The sequence below is a fragment of the Macaca thibetana genome, chromosome 13, assembly GCF_024542745.1.
Source record: "Macaca thibetana thibetana isolate TM-01 chromosome 13, ASM2454274v1, whole genome shotgun sequence".
Taxonomy (NCBI): domain Eukaryota; kingdom Metazoa; phylum Chordata; class Mammalia; order Primates; family Cercopithecidae; genus Macaca; species Macaca thibetana.
This window is the reverse complement of record NC_065590.1, coordinates 61,581,261-61,599,191: the sequence shown is the minus strand read 5'-3', so window position 1 is coordinate 61,599,191 and position 17,931 is coordinate 61,581,261. Positions and strand designations below refer to the sequence as shown.

General features: G+C 38.3%; 1 protein-coding gene across 1 annotated transcript in view; it reads right to left on the bottom strand.

The window, feature by feature from the left end:
* Window positions 1–17,931, bottom strand: part of SRBD1 (S1 RNA binding domain 1) — a 221,763-nt gene that overhangs the window by 144,404 nt on the left and 59,428 nt on the right. Inside the window, exons 12-14 of the mRNA XM_050754732.1 lie at window positions 15,794–15,951; window positions 13,424–13,514; window positions 12,635–12,742 (exon numbers count right to left, since the gene is read on the bottom strand). Of these exons, the coding sequence (XP_050610689.1) occupies window positions 12,635–12,742; window positions 13,424–13,514; window positions 15,794–15,951 (357 nt within the window). The remainder of the gene's footprint in view (window positions 1–12,634; window positions 12,743–13,423; window positions 13,515–15,793; window positions 15,952–17,931) is intronic.

Below are 17,931 nucleotides of genomic sequence, written 5' to 3'. Positions count from 1 at the left end.
TCCTGATTTCAAATTCCACATGTGAAACGGAAACTACGGCACTAGTGAGAAATTAATAACACCAACCACATCTTTTCCTCCATATAAAGCAGTATTAACTTCATAACATTATGAACTTTACATAGCTAGATAGATTTTAAGTTATATAGCTAAGCTTAGTGATTTTTTGGAAAGTAAGTTTCTTTACACCAAAGCAAAAGAAAAAGGTCCAGGTGGTTCAGGACAGGGGAGATCTGCTGCACATTATTCTGATAGAGTCACCCACAGAGTAAAAAGAAACCCTAGAAATCATCCAAAAATCTCTACCAAAAATTTCCCCTAGCATCACAAAATTAATTTATCCTTATTAAAATTCATATTGTTAGATTAGGTCCAAACACTCAAGTCTTTCAAAAACTTTTTTGGTCCTGATTCTAACACACCTCAATGTCCACAAATTTGAAAAGCGTGTCTCCAAACCTTGACTGAATTATTGACTAAAATGTTAGCTAATACAATGCTTGTGGCACAACACTAGAGACCTCAAACCAGACATCAAAACATTAGCTAATCAACATCTTTTTGGGAGCCACATAACCAAATCTCCAGTTTGTCCATAAGGGTACTAAGAGACTATCAATAGCTATGCTGAGGTCCAGATGTTTCTACCAGTCTAATTTTCCTAACAGAAAATGAAATAGGTTAAGACCAAAATGTTGTATTTGTAAGAAACGCATGGTGATGTCCAATGATTATTGTTCTATTGTCCCTTCCTAAGTGCTCATAAACCATTCTTTCATAATTTAATAATAATCTTGCCTGTTCAAGGTTACACTCAGTCATCTATATAACCTATTTTATTTTCCCTCTGGAACATCAAAATAACATTGGTTCATCTCCAAGCTTCTACAATTTCTCAACAATTACCAACAGTGGTATCAAAATTTTATGTACAAGTCCACCCAGAACTCCAGAAAATGTTTCATCTGGGCCAGAAGATAAAATAAGAAACAGAAGATCTCTTAATATCTTCTTATTTTAATTATATTTTAGTTTTCTTTTATTGATACTTATTCGTCTTTTCAGCCCCCCAAATCATCCTATCTTACAAATCAAAAGAGAAGTTGAACAAGTCTACTCTTTTATCCACTGATTACAATTATGATATTATCTACAAGCAATGAGATTTCTTTTCTAACTCTCTTTACCCAAAGATAATCATTAAAAAACTTTTATGCTATACATGGGGGGAAGCAGGTAAAGGAGGAATTTAGTTCTTAAGTTTTGGTCTTCCAGAACTATTTTTAACAGATCAGTAACTTCCCTCTTACATACATTCTTGGTTACTTACACTTCTTTCAGCTTTGTATATGTCCTTGTAAAATCCACACCTGGCAGGCAGCATGCAGTCAATACATACAAATTAATTTACTTTTTTTTTTTTTCTTTGAGACGGACTCTCGCTCTGTTGCCCAGGCTGGAGTGCAGCGGCGCGATCTCTGCTCACTGCAAGCTCGGCCTCCCAGGTTCACGCCATTCTCCTGCCTCAGCCTCCCGAGTAGCTGGGATTACAGGCGCTGCCACCACGCCCGGCTAATTTTTTGTATTTTCAGTAGAGACGGGGTTTCACCGTGTTCACCAGGATGGTCTCGATCTCCTGACCTCACGATCCGCCCGCCTCGGCCTCCCAAAGTGCTGGGATTACAGGCGTGCGCCACCGCGCCCGGCCAAATTAATTTACTTTTAGTTCCCAATCTTTTTCTGGTGGCAAAGCCCCTGGAAGTCAATGTGTTCTACTGAGAACACAATAGAATATTTGCATATTACATAATACAATTAAATATATAAGAGCTAAATCAGATACTAGTTACTAAAATAAATTGTTCCACACTTGGTTTGGCAAATAACCTTTCTTGTATGAATGACATAATTCATACAAGAAAGGTTCCTTTCTTTTTTTTCTTCTGGGGAAAAAAACACACTTGATAGAATACTTAAGCAATTTTCTGACATACTCTAGTAAGTAGAAGACTTGATCTAGCAAACCAATCACCCAAACATTTTTATTTGTGTTTTTCTCTACTGGAATTATGTTCTGTTTTCCACAAAATTTTGTTACAAAGAGTGCATCTCTGAATTGGCCTATTAGAAGCCTTTTCCCTTGAAATAAGATTATAATAAAGTTTTAACGTGTTAATAACTAAAGTATTTGGAAAGTTTTCTTTGACATGAGGAATTTTAATTGAGATTGGGAAAATTCTATTCATTAATTTAACTTTTTTCCAAGGAATATGGTAAGGATCATGGCTCATTATTTTACTGGAAGAGCACATCTGTCCAGCTTACATATCCCAATGTGTTCTGAGAACCATCCCTCTATTTACTTTCCTTCAGAGGATCTTTTGCAATTGTACAAGGTGGTCTGAATTTTATTTCTAAAAGCTTTCTAACTTTTCATTGAAGACTCTTGCAGGCCAATCTTCTCTCTTAACTTTGCATTTTTAAAGGCTGAAAACTGTAATTTCATAGAACAATGTTCCTCAAACTTTTATGATCAACCATAAGAAATACATCACAACCCAGTACACAATACATATATGTAACGAAAACAAATATTCATGAGGCAATACTTAGCTTACTACACAAAATGCCCTTTATTTCCTATTCTTTTCTATTTAACTTTTTAAAAATGCTGGTTGAGACGCACTAAATGGACTTCACATTTCATCAATGGGTTACAAGTTACAATCTGAAAAACACAGGCTTATACGACACAGAAAAATGAGGATAAAGAGAACATGAATCTGGATAGTAGGATAAAGGAGGACACAAATTCATCACACTGTACTTCAGCACTGGAGGCTTCTTAAAATGTGTCTCATATACCAAGAATATCGGTTATAACTATACTTATCTAAAAATTGTACCTCTTGTCACTATCGCCTTACCTTGCTTTTAATTCTCGATATAGAATTTTTCACCAACTGACATATATAAAAATACACACACACTTATCTTTTTCTCTGTTTTCCCCATTGGAATGCAAACTTCAAGAGGGGTAGGGACTTCACCTATACTGCTCTCGTTCCCAGCACACAATACTATGCCTGTCACATAGTCTTGGTTCTGAGGGATACTCTGCTGACTGGATGATGGAAACAGGAGCAATGGGATGTTTTTGTTCTAGCTAAAGCATCAAAGGCCTGTTTTGTCAACAACAGCAATCATCCATCTGTGTCCTATAAAATGGATGTGTTTTGGGGGGAGGGACAAGAGTTAGGTTCGAGAGAAAAAAATTCTTTGGGAAGATGACTGGGATGCTATGCTATTTTTCCTGCTCTCTCAACATTTCACATAGAAGAATATCTTATCCATCACATGCCAAGTGGAAGGTGCTTTACTGGGAACACTTCGTGAGCTTCACATATGCTCCGAGTATGGAGTGCTAAACATGCCTTAGAAAAATGAAAAGGAAGAGCTACCTCTGAGGGCACAGAAAAGTATGAGAGGAAGGCAAGGATAGGTAAGAAAGAGAATACATAGCAAGCACAAGGTATGAGAGAGAGAAAAAATTAAAAAGGGAGACAGCTGTGCTAAGGATAAGTTGCCATTGGAGAGCAGGCAAGGAGGTATGAGCCAAATGGGCCTGCAGGAGGAAGTGTATGGCAGGCTTTCAACAGATTCTGTCCAAGAGGGCTGAGCAGCGAAGTAACTCAGATGAGAATGGCTGGTCTGAAGCCCAGGGCTAAAGAGGGAAAGCAGGAACCAGTCAACCAAAGAAGATATCAGCTACATCACAGCTTCCTTGCAGGGGAAGTCTCAGAAAACAAAAACAGAAAAATTCTTCATAACACCCCATGAAAGGAAGCATCAGCAATTGTATTTGGGCCACCCAGAGGGCCTTAAAGGGCCTTAACCTAGAATGCAACTGGTCCTACTTCCTAAGACCATGCTCTTTTTCCCCATGCTACTCAACTCTGAGGACTAAACTTAGAGGGATCAAAAATTCAGCTAGTGAGTTAGGGAAAATAAGAATAACAAAGAGGAAAAGAGAGAAGATACTAACTACAAATCCCAATAAACCACCTGCAAATCCCGACAGTGAAGTAGCATCTCCCAGAGTGAAACAGGCCTGTCATTTAATTGAACTTATCTCAAGTTTGGAGCTCTGATTATTGCACTAGAGAAGATATTTCAACTGCTGAAATGAGACTATGCTAATAACTAAGAGAGACTGAAAAGGCTATGATACCTGTCCATTATTTCAGCCAGGAACTCATGAGTTCATCCAAACATGAGTTCATCCAAACATGAGTTGAATAAAGAGAGGAGGTAGTAAAGAAAAAGTTGTTCTCTTCTTGTACCTTACTGAGTCTATCTCATTCAATCTGACATTTATAGGTGATAAATATTTGCTGAATAAATGCATGCATAGGTAAAATAACTACAAGAAAATATATAATAACATTAATATGATTCTCTGAGTAGTGAGAGTACCAGTGATTTTTATTTTCCTCTTGGCATTTTTCCGGACTTTTCAAGATCTCCCTCTTAAGCATCCTTTTAAAAAAAAAGAATATTAAATTGCCAGAGGATGAAGGTTGTATCGTGTACATGTTTCCACAGGCATAGATATCCTGAGGAAAGAACTAAAAGAAACAAGTAATTCTTAACTCAAAAGTGTAAATTTAGATGATTTAAAAGATCTTTATCTACTTTTCTTTATGGTCTGTCTTTGGTGTCTGAAAAGAGCAAATTTTACATTTTAAGAAAATTTAAAATACAAAACCAATATGAGAAATTAGCTACTTGGATTCACCTTTTACTGAAAACAACTAAAATACTAGACCTATCTTCTTAAAGAGATGTGTGAGTTGGCAAGAAAGAAATTTTTTTGCTAAAAAAAAAAAAAAATGAAGTATATGTGAGAACCTTGATTTCCAAAGCTGACTTTCAGCTGAGGCCATCTGCTGAACGAAGTGTGTTTTATTTTCAAGTTTCATGGCCTCACAGAGCTTCACAGAACCAGAAGAACAAAATACAAAACCCAGGATCCACCTAAGATACAGATGTTAACAAAAGATCCCCTACCTACTCTCACACATGTAAAGCTAGGACTCCAGAGTTAGGTTAAGCCCTCAATGTAAGAATAAAACAGAAATATAACTCATTATACTCTACCCCCAGGGGATCACAACGAAAATGGACTATCTCAAACTCAGTCACAGGCTGATGAAGGGGGGAATTGCTGATGAGAATATGGAACCATAAGCCATCTGTCTGGTCTGTAGCCTAAATTCACACTACCTGGGTGGTCAGAAAAAAACTGAAGTCGAGAATTTAATTTAAGTGATCCCAACCTGGGAGTACCTAAGGGAGTGCAGCAGAAACAAATGCAAATCCTCTTTGAAGCAACTTACCATCAATGCAGGCCTAAATGAATTCCCACAAAGTTCCATCAAAAGAAAAAGTTCACCATAAAAACTGAACAAAAAAGGAAAGAAAGCATCACAAAGCAGAACCAGCAATTACAGTATATAGCAGAAATAAACTTCCAAGGATTCTAGAATTATCACACAGATTATAAAATCAAAGATTTAAAAATCAAAGGTTTAAAAAAAAGACAGGCTTGAAAATTATAGCCAGGAAAAAACTGTAGGAATCATCAAGCAGATATGAAAAACACAGAACTTCTAGATGAAAAATAAAACTAAAATTAAATGGGCTAGGTATGGTAGCTCACGCCTGTAATCCCAGCACTTTGGGAGGCCATGGCAGGCGGATCATGAGGTCAGGAGTTTGAGACCAGCCTGACCAACATAGTGAAACCCTGTCTGTACTAAAAATACAAAAAATAGCTGGGCATGGTGGCAGGCGCCTGTAATCCCAGCTACTCAGGAGACTGAGGCAGGAGAATCACTTGAACCCAGGAGGCGGAAGCTGCAGTGAGCCGAGATTGCGCCGCTGCACTCCAGCCTGGGGCGACAGAGTGAGATTCCATCTTAAAAAAAAAAAAAAAAAAAAAAAAAAATTGAATGGATGTCAGTTCTCCAAAAATTAAATTACAGACTTAATGAGTTAAAACTATAAAACTTCTATGATTTTCTAGGAGAAAATCATAGTATCCTTGATTTTGCCAAAATTTCTTTTTTTTTTTTTTTTTGAGACAGAGTCTCGCTCTGTCGCCCGGGCTGGAATGCAGTGGCCGGATCTCAGCTCACTGCAAGCTCCGCCTCCCGGGTTTACGCCATTCTCCTGCCTCAGCCTCCCGAGTAGCTGGGACTACAGACGCCCGCCACCTCGCCCGGCTAGTTTTTTGTATTTTTTTAGTAGAGATGGGGTTTCACCGTGTTCGCCAGGATGGTCTCGATCTCCTGACCTCGTGATCCACCCATCTCGGCCTCCCAAAGTGCTGGGATTACAGGCTTGAGCCACCGCGCCCAGCCCAAAATTTCTTAAATAGAAAACAAAAAGCAAAAACTATACAAAAAAATTGATAAATTGGACTTTCTCAAAACTAAAATTTTTGCTATTCAAAAGATCCTGTTTAAAAAAAAGTGAAAAGCCACAGACTGGGAAAAAATGTTTACAAAACATACACCTGACAAAGGGCTTAATTCAGAATAAACAAAAAATGCTTATTCAATAATCACAAGGAAAACAATCCATTTTTTTAAATGGGAAGATTTGAACAGATACCTCACCAAAGAAGATACATGGATGGCAAATAAGCAAATGAAGATGCTCATGATCATTAATCACTAGGAAAATGCAGATTAAAACCACAATGAGATATCACTACATATCCACTAGGGCAGCTAAATTTAAAAAAGGCTGACCGTACCAAGCACTGACCATAACTTCATAATTCCATTGAGGATATGGAGAAACTAGTGTTACGGAATCCTTAGGGTGTCACTTTTCCAGCCAGACACGTCTGTGGCCAGTGGCGCCTTTGTCCGAGTTTTGTCAAGCTCCCTGGGCTCATTACACTCACTCAAGCTGGCAGGCTGTGCTTGGCTGGTGATACTCGCCCGGATCTCACCCTGCCAAGGGTGAGCCAGGCATAGTGTGGTGAGCAGTGTGTGAGTGAACACAGGGTCCGGCCACTGTGCACCGGTAGGTGTGCCAGCTGTGGCAGGGCAGGCGGTGCCATGCAAGGCTGTGGCTGGACGAGATGTATCGCACACAACAACCACTGCAGACACCCACATCTGGACAAGGGGAACGCCGTGGTGCTTGGAAGGTGGGAGACGCCACGAACCACAGAGTCCCAAAGAGGGTGTCATAGCCCTGGCTTAGGGAGCACCTAGGTCTGGGCTCCCCAAAGGGTTGCAGCTAGCTCTTTTCTCCTTCTCAAGGTCTGCAACATGGCAGGCAGGAGGGCATGTTTCAGCCCTGTTTGTGTTACAGTTCTTTCAGATCCACCATTTGGTGGGACCAGAGTTCTTGTCCCATGTCCAAGAAGAATGAAGTATGTGGACAACTGGAGGGTAAGCAAGGCGGAGAGGAACTTCATTGAGTGACAGAACAGCTCTCAGAAGACCCAAAGTGGATAGACCCTTTCCGCAGGCAGGTTGTCCCAATGAGTATCTAAATCTCAGCAGAGGAGACCCACAGTGGGTAGCCCCTTTCTGCAGGCAGGTTATCCCAATGAGCGTCCAGCTCTCAGTGGAGAGAAGATGAGCAGTGGGTAGCCCTACTCTGCAGGCAGGTCTCCTGACAAGTGTCCAGCTCTCAGCAGAGAGCAGACCCAAAGTGGGTAGCTCCTTCCCACAGCTGGTAGTCCCAACATCTGTGTCAGTCTGGCTGAGTCCAGGGTTTTTATGGGCTCAGAAGTGAGGAAATGCATGCTGATTGGTCCATGGGTGGCCACGGCACTGGAAAAAGTACCGTAAGTTCTCACTCCAGGCCACAGACTCCACCCAGAAATGGTAGCCCGGCCTCCAGGATTCATGTAGGCCCTGGCTTGGAGGTCGGGGTTTCACTGAGACCTGCCCCTTGCCACCCAGGAATGTCTGCCTCCCACCACCAACATGCATCCACGGTGCCTGGGCTGTTTGTGCCAGGAGACACCTGTAGGCCTGTGCCAAGCTGCCCTTAGCCATCACCCCACCCCAACCTCACTCCTGTGTTTGTTGGTGCCCAAAGTCCTGAACAGGCTGAGGCAGGAGAGGCTGGTGTCAGCACTGCCCCGAGTGCATGCACACCTGTCCAGGTCGCAACAGTGCCCAGGCTCAGCCACAACTTTGCTCTGTACTGGAGCAGGTGCTGGGAGCAGGGAGAGACCAGGGAACTAGAGCAGGCACTTCCAAGCCTGCAGGGGCAACACAGGCCTCTGAGAGCACAGGGATGCTCAGGTCCAGAGCTGCAGCTGGGCAGCTGCAACTGCACCCAGGAGCATGGGGCTTCTGCCCCACTAACCTGGTAGGAGGTGGGGCTCCCATCACCTACGGAGCATGTAATCCCAGCCACAACTCCCCTGCTGCAGCCGGTGTCTTCCCAGCAGCTGCTCCAGATGGGCCGCCACTGCCACTACTAGAATTCCGATACATTGCTGGTGGGAAAGTAAGATAGTACAACCATCTTGGGAAAAAGCTTGACAGTTTCTTAAGTTAAACATATACCATACACCACACAACACAGACTTTCCACACCTAGTTATTTACCTAAGAGAAATGACAGCATATATCCATACAGACTTGTAAACGAATGTTCATGCTGCTTTACTGGTAGTAGCAAAAAATTAGCAACAACTTTAATATCCATCAACAGGTGATTGAATAATCGTGATACAGCCAAACAATGAATACTGTTCGGTAATAAAAAGAACCACTGGTTTCTGCAACAACGAGGATGAAATCTCAAAATAATCATGCTCCATGAAAGAAGCTAGCAAAAGATTATATACTGTATGATTCCACTATGTATGAATCTAAAAAACACAAACTATATGTCAACAAATTGAAAATTGCAAACCATTCTAGCATATACTTTTAACAAATGACCCATAAAACTGTATAATTTTTCATGAACATTTTCAACTTTCATTTTTTCATGAACATTTCAACTTCAACTATCACAACTCAGTATGTGACAACTGAGACATTCTGCAATTTAACCATTCTGCATGGTTACATTCTGCAATTTAACCCCAGTTTAACTTTTTGCTCCTTTGGTAATTAGAATTTGTAGCTTTGGATGGCTTGCCCCATAATATGTGTAAGTATCATGATTCGTAAGGTATTTTAAGGGTAGGGAGAGAAATGAATGAGAGAAAAGATAGATGAATGGGTCAGGTTTCATGGGGTTTATGAATTAGGATATATAGCATGGCATTTGCTAACCTATGGTAGCATGTCGAGGCAAAGAGTGTTGGAAGGAACAGATAAGAGGAAATGTGCTGGTAGATATGGCTGGAAAAGGTTTTTCAGGATGAGTGGCTGACAAGATTATAGAAATACCCATCAGATTATCTGTTCAGAAGGTATTAAAAATGACTGCCGGAGAAAGCCTGGAGATTTCAATTTCAATGTAACTTCAAAGTGTTAAGATGAGAAAACATACTTTTCTCAAATAGGCACTTTGAATTGGCAAAATGGTAATAAAATGAAATTAACCAGCTGATTTTTCTAAAGCACTTGCTATAAATTCCAATTAGATATTTGCGTCATTTAAAAACTTCAAAAGCACATAATATTAGCAAAGAAATGCAAAAAGTACTTTAAAAGACTAATACACTATAAGTAGAGTTAAATCAGAACTGCAAAATTGGTTCAACTGTAGAAAATAGCTACTATAATTTAGCACAGGGGTAGATTTTAAAACCCCATATAATTATAGCAGAAAGGAGAAAACAGATTATAGGAGAAAGACTACCATCCAAAGCAAGTCTTAAATTGCAACAAAAATGGGGCTCTTCTGAAAGAAAATGCCTAATGGAGACTATATTCATAAAAGTGCAAAGAAGGGATGAAAGATCCTGGCTAACACGGTGAAAACCCGTCTCTACGAAAAACTATAAAAAATTAGACAGGCGTGGTGGCGGGCACCTGTAGTCCCAGCTACTCGGGAGGCTGAGGCAGGAGAATGGCGTGAACCTGGGAGGCAGAGCTTGCAGTGAGCCAAGATCGTGCCACTGCACTCCTGCCTGGGTGACAGAGCAAGACTCCATCTCAAAAAAAAAAAAGAATTTTTTTTTACATATTAATGGGGTCTCCCTAATGTCAAAGATTAGCCCACACTTAACATATTTACTAAAAATAGCCTTAAAAATAGGAGATACATAACACATTCCATTTTAAATCTTCACAATGGTCTATGGTGCTAACAGGTAAGTAACATTTCCACAGAAGGACATGCTAAAGCTAACAGAGGATTAAAAATATATGGCTAATCAGAGGCAGTAGGTGGCAGGCCTGAACCTAGGTCTGTCTCTATAGCTCACATACTTCACATCATACCACAGCACCTATTGTGAGGCTCAACTAAAACGGCATCTAATTCATATCCATTAATAAGACTGAACATCTCATGATACCACGATACACAGATTATTTTACAAAAGCGCGATAGACATTATTACTATCCAGTGATAGATTTTACTATCATCCTTATTGCATCAAGGTGAAAATGAACTTTATGTAGGTTTATTAATTTGCATAAGAAAATACTGCCTCTAATTTCACAGCACTTTTAAATACATATAATTTATATTTGTAATAAAAGTACATATATAAACAAACACTCATAAAAAAACATACTATTTATTAAAGCCTTAGTGTTTTGTTGTAATTTATGTTATCTCACTTTTAATACTGTTAAAAAACCTATAAGGTAGATATTCTTTTCCCCATTTTAAAAATGAAGGAAAGTGAAGCTAAGAAAGGCTAAGTAACTCTTCAAAACCTGCCTAACTAGTAAATGATTAAAACAAAAGATGAACCCATGGGACATACATATCCCAATCAAGGGATATTCTATAAGCAAATGCAGAAAAAACTGAAGACATCTTCACGACTTAATATTTTTTATGATTTGAAAGTTGTAATTACAACCACTACAAATGTATGCAAGATATTTACATGAAATTAACATGAACGGGTTAAAAAAAAATCAGAGAAGGTACCTGAAATAAACTGAACCAGCTACATCAGTGCTTGTATTAGTTTCTCAAAAGGACTGGGTGCACATTTGCAGTTCCCAGAATAGGGAAGAACCACAGTATTTCCCAGGCCAACTTAAATTACAACAAGAGAGGCTGGGCGCGGTGGCTCAAGCCTGTAATCCCAGCACTTTGGGAGGCCGAGACGGGCGGATCACAAGGTCAGGAGATCGAGACCATCCTGGCTAACCCAGTGAAACCCCGTCTCTACTAAAAAATACAAAAAACTAGCCGGGCGTGGTGGCGGGCGCCTGTAGTCCCAGCTACTCGGGAGGCTGAGGCAGGAGAATGGCGTAAACTTGGGAGGTGGAGCTTGCAGTGAGCTGAGATCCGGCCACTGCACTCCAGCCTGGGGGACAGAGCGAGACTCCGTCTCAAAAAAAAAAATTAAAAATAAATAAATAAATAAATAATAAAAAATAAAAATAAATTACAACAAGAGAAAGAGGGAAAAATCCTGCAGTGGATGTCTCAATCTGTTTCCTTTTTGAATCATGATCCCATGGCACCTATAGTTTGTTCCTGACCTTCTCTTACTCCCCTTGTTACCATGAGTTTGTTTTTCTGACTCTGACTACACTCTTGGCACTCTCGACTATACTAACTGCCTGGCCCTTCCCTTTTGGCCTACTTACACAAATCCTAGAATTCTTCCTGTGTTAGGTTTTACTTTCTGTTGGTTTGTTGATCCTATCAGCCACCTACTCATCAGTCGACTATTCTTTTAGTTATTAGTTTTCTCACTAGCAGTGGGAGATAGCTCTTGAGCACTTTCTGTTAAATATCAGCCATTATAACTACCCTCTCTCCTAGAATTAAATCCTTTAGGACTTAATATTCTACTGTAGTTTGGAAAAGGTAGACATGACTATTGAGATCCAAAGAGCAAGAAGGGAAACAATGGTGAAAGAAAGCAGAACTACTACAGATGCAGGGACAAGACTAGAGAAATTGGGTCTCTAATCCAAAGCTATTCACAAGTTATCTGTATGGCTATATGAAATAAAAGTTTGTGACCAAGGGATAAATGAGGAAAGAATACTGGAAATACTTTTTAATTCATAATACTTACCTTGGCTCTCAGTTCTGAAGGGTAATGATTAATAGGCTTCAAAGCTTTGGGAGAAGAAGGCTAAGTTATTCACAGTCTACTAGCTGCTAGCCTGCCTGGTACATCATTCTACTTATTATTCAATAGTTAACTAGAACCCTCACACAATGTATAGCCTAGAAAATCCGATGAAACTGAGCCCTAATGTGCTGCTTCTGTAAAAAGTTTCTGGACTCTGTCCTGCTCTAATCATTCCTATCTCAAATGTCTCCAAGACTCAGACACTTTACATTATCCTGCAAACTTCTCGTGAACACCAAGAGGTGATCTGGAGGGCAAAGAAGAAGTACATCTTAAAAAGAGAAGGGAGGATTCATCACAAAAGGAACTTTAAAGTTCCCATGCTTCTCCAAGAAAAGAGACATACGTAACAGCCTTACCAGTAAACAACATCCAGTGGTGCAAAATAATTCTTCATTATCAGGTCAGCAAAGTAAGCTTCTGTTTCTCGGCAGGCAGTTCCATTTCCAATCACCACTGTGCTGCAGCTTCAAGTCAGAAACAGAATGACAAACTGAATTTCCAGGCATGCTTTGAAAACAACCAGAGAAAATGTACAGAATGCACAAATACTATTATATGATGTTCTTATTCTCTCATATATACAAGCAACCTGTCCACTGTTGCACAAGAAAAACACAGACTTATATAGAATAAAAGACACTGCCCTGCATTTGGTATAGGAGGCAGCAAAGAAGTATTTTACTGCCACACTATGTCAAAAAAGTCAGCTTTCTTCGCATCAAGAAAGAACCAAAATTAGACATGGGTAAGTCAACTCTGCAGCAATCTAAGCCACAGTAAAATACTATGATTAAATTATATAATACATTGTCAATTTCTGAAACTTCTAACTACAACCACATCTATTCCTCAGATGGAAAGAAGGGAGGGAGGAAGGGAGGCAGAAAACTGGAACAGAAGAATGAACTGCTCACATCTGCCCATATTACCTCCTTTATTTGTGAAGGTAGCAAAGGAAGGGTGCAGCGTTTCTCAAGTCTCCACATGCAGAGATCTCCAGCAATTTTGCCCCAGCACTGTTTTACATGGTTCCTTCTCTCTCACAAAGGCACCTCCCTTAATCCCTCCCTCCAAATTAGGGGCTTCAAAGGTATCTCTGGTTGGCTGAGCCACTGAAATATTCAAAAGATTACTTATTTTCATACTTGAAATTCAGCAAAAGCCTCTTTATTTTCTCTGCCTCTCGGAAGCCTTGTCCACAATGCAAGTAAACCACATCAGTGTGAAGTATCTGACCTTTAAAAAATGAAAAGAATAAGACATTTTACAAGAAATTACAAAGTGAAACACATCAATGATTTTATTAAGCAAGTTGTTAACACAAAAGAAGACTGGCTTGTTTTTTAAAATGAAGTCTGAACTGAGAACAGGAGAATCCCAAAAATGTCAAAGACTACTTCCCTGGAAATCACAACAGTCACTTTGAGAACGGCAGCTGAAACTGAGAGAGGTTTAGTACAAAGGGTGCCCAGTAGTTCTGAAAGGATTAGAAAACACTGATTCCTATGAACTCTTGAAACTAACTAGTAGAAGATACCTTTCAAGACAAAAAATTCCACACTGAGGAAAAACAATTGGTAATCACATCCAAACTGAGCAAAGTAAAGATAGTAAGAGCAAAGGAAAAAGAAAGCCCAGATAAAGGAAAGCAACAGAGAAGCAGATTCCAGAAAGTATAAACTGTCTCTCAATCCACACAAATTTTTTTCTTTTAATGATTTGGAAAAAACAGAAGAGAAAGTTCTAGAGATATAGAGTGAGAACAGTTTGCCTGACCCAGCCTCTACTGAAAGTTCAAGCAAACTAATGTATAAAACTAAGCAAAAGAAATGCATGATGGTCAAATTCTACATAGAATGATTTTTTTTAAAACAAAAAAAATTTTAAAGGAGTAATATAATGTCCTTACAGAAAGATGTGCCTAATGTATGAGAACAAGCTTCTTAAAAAGAAACATTACAGAAAATAAGAGTAACGTAAATCTGGCTCATGCCTGTAATCCCAGCACTTTGGAAGGCCAAGGCAGGCCATAGCTTGAGCTCAGGATTTCAAGACCAGCCTGGGCAACATGACGAAGCTTCGTCTCTACTAAAAATACAAAAAAAAAAAAAAAAAAAAAAAAACAGGCATGGTGGTGCGTGCCTATGGTCCCAGCTACTCATGAGGCTCAGGTGGGAGGATAGCTTGAACACAGGAAGCAGAGGCTGCAGTGAGCTGAGATCGCGCCACTGCGCTCCAGCCTGGGTAACAGAGCAAGACCCTGACTCAGTAAAAATTAAATATATAAAAGAATAACATAAGTCAAACTTAGAAAATCTCAGAAATTAGATGAGATAAACTGGGAATTAATTAGAGATGAAAGAAAAAAAATTTCAGAAATGAAAATCTAAACTAAAAAAATAAAAATAGCAAATGCTAACAGAAAATAAAACAAGAAGTTAAAAGATCAAAAAATTAGAAATAAAGAAGTTCATAGGGAGCTATAAACTATTTTTTAAAGTATCAAATGGAAAGTCTAAAACTAAAAAACCAATCATTTGAACTCAGTAGATGGTTTTAGTAACAAATCAGACATAGCTGAATACAGGATTAATTAACTTAGATGATCAACAGAAAATAAACAAAAAGGACAGAAGAAACTGAAAGGTATAATGCGTATGTAATTGGAGTTCCAGAAAGAGATGCTAGCAGCTCCACAAATCCTAAGTGGAATTCATGCAAAAAAGAAAAGACAAGAAAACTCACACATACACACACACTGAAGCATATCATAAGAAAACTGAAAAACACAAAGAGAAAATCTTAGCAGCCAGAGGAAAAAGACATATTACCTTCAAAGGAACAATAATAACAGTTTGGCTGACTTCTCAACAAAAATTATAGTAGTCAAAAACAAAAAAATGACATATTTAAAATACTGAAAGTACTGCCAATCTTGAATTCTACACCAAGCAAAATATATTCTTCAAAAATGAAGGCAAAACAGAGATGTTTTCAGACAAACTAAAACTAAGACAATGTGTCTCATTAAAAGTAATAGCATAGAGTTCTTCAGGCAGAAAGAAAATAATCTCAAATGGAAGCATGGAAATGCAAAAGAAATGAATATCAGTGAAAATGTAAGTAAATAGGAAAAAAATATTGACTGGGCAAAACAATAAAAATGTCTTTTGGTATTCGAAATATATACAGAATTAAAGTGCATCATATACAAATGCATCACAATAATAGAATCTGATGGGAATTAATAGAGTTCAAGTTTGAGCCTAATTAATCCTCAATATCTCTACTGAGACATAGGAAGCATATAAATGATAGTTGTATATTAACAGGTTTGATGAACAAATGAGAGAAAAATGAAGTTTGATTATCTGGTTCCCAATACCCCCATATGTGAGAAAACTACTTTCTAAGTCTTAAAGATTAACATTATTTCCAAATCCTCATGAAATGTATGAAATGAAACTTATAACCAACTAAACAACTTTTATATGGAAAACTGCAAGACAACTTACTGGTAGGAGAAATTATAGCTAATTTGCAACCATGTTTATAACCAGGATCCACTCCCATTAAGGTGCGCCCTGGAACAGGGCTTGTTAAAAGGAGCTGACGAAGGTTCCGTCCAAACATCATTACTGATTCCTTCTCTGCATCTGATGTTAGTTTGGCTCTTTAGAAATAGAAGAAAAGGTTTTTCATTCACCCAAATTTTCTTTCAGAAAAGGAGCATTCATTTTGTACAATTATTTCTCAAAGGATAATTTATTATAACAATATAACTTAAGAGAAAAATATACAAAAATTATATTGACTCTATTTTCACTAATCACAGTAATATATGATAGCACAAGCAATTCTGAAGCAAGTCTTGTAAGTTTATCATACCTACATTACCTCTCTATCTGCTCTCTACTGTATATAAAACCCATGCTTATAAATATGTGTATATGTGAGAAAGAGAGTGTACACACATTTGAATGTCACATGGGATGGAAACAAAAGTAGGGACAGTGGGCAGGGAGAAAATACCCCAGACAATGGAAACAGCATATGTAAAGGTTCATGGCTCATTATAGAAACAGCAAGTAATTTCGTATGCTAAAGTAAAAAGAAACAGCGAGACAGAAGTAGAGGCAAGAAAAAAACAGATCACAAAGGGTCATGCATGTTCTTCTCAAGAGCTTGGATTCTATCCTGGAGACAAACAAGATCAGCTGAAAGAAGTATACAAGCATGAAATCATGAGATGAGAATTTTGAAAGGGCGATTTATAATATGCACCAGAAAAGACAAGACAGAAGACCAAGATCATCTATGACGCTTGTTCAGTAATCCAGACAAAAAATGATGTCCTCGATTAAAAGTCACCATGGAGATAAAGGGGAGGAAAAATTCAAGTTACAATAAAAGATGGCAAAACAGATAGCACTTTATAACTGACAATGTAGAACTGATGACAGAGGTAGATGTGAAAAATGACACATGGATGAATGATCATGACAGTCACGGGAATAAGATATGCAGAAGTAGGCTATGCATAGTATACAGTCAACCAAATTAAGTGACTGCAAAATAAAATAGTCTAAAAAACAAACCAAGTGGGAGTTTCCTCCTCTTTAACTGTTATTCAGGTAAGTATTCCTATCAGGAGGCGTATCTGTAGATAATACCTGCAAACTAACTTATAAACTGAAATAAGTTATATTTCTTTACGGGCATTTTAGAAAAAGAAAAAGAAAGTACTCTTGCTTATCTGCTGCTAATAGAATTCAGAAAAGGTTTATACATTAAATGATCCCACATCAAACTGTTTACATTAAACCTTAATGAAATTATTCCACATGCAGTGAAGCTACTCAAATCAAAAATATATGCAAAAAATGTCAAAAGTGCCACTAGACATAAGCAACATGAGAAAACAATAAAAAGAAAAACATACAAAAAGAAATTGATATTTTAAATAACAAATTTTCCTTCAGGAAGAACCAAATTCCTAATTTTTAAAGTGTATGCCCTAGCTCTCAAAAGCAAGAGATGTTAGACAGCTTGAAATGAAATACAATTCTAAAAGGAACAATATTTTCAGGCTACATCTAGGCTAAAATGGATGTAACAAGAGATTAAATGACTTTGGTAAAAATAAATTGGACAACAAGACTATGTGTCTTTTTTAATAGTACCTGCTCACTCCCTGCTCTGAACCAATCTTAACTCAATGGTCAAGTCCAGCAAAAGAGAAACAAGCCCTACATAGGCTGCTAAAAATTCTAGAGAGGTTGAAGAGATGGCTACAAAACTACAGTTCTCAAGTCGCCCTTGCTGAAACTTACAAATAAATGAGAATGAAGACAATCTATAATACTTTGGAAGGAATGTATTAGGGAATGTCTAGTTTCTAAAGATTGGGTACAAAAACAAGGGTTACAGAGAAGTAAGAAAGAGGAGTTTTGCCTCCCTACATTTCTTTTCTTTCCATCTTCTGTCCTCTAAACAATTCTAAACCCCACCTCTTTTGCAGTTTTCATCTTTATTACTTAGTCCTTCTATTAGTCCATTCACATTGCCATTTTAATAATCTCCTAATATTTATCATTGATGATAATTTTTCATCCAAATAACTCCCATTTGGAGTTAAAAACAAAGTAATTGA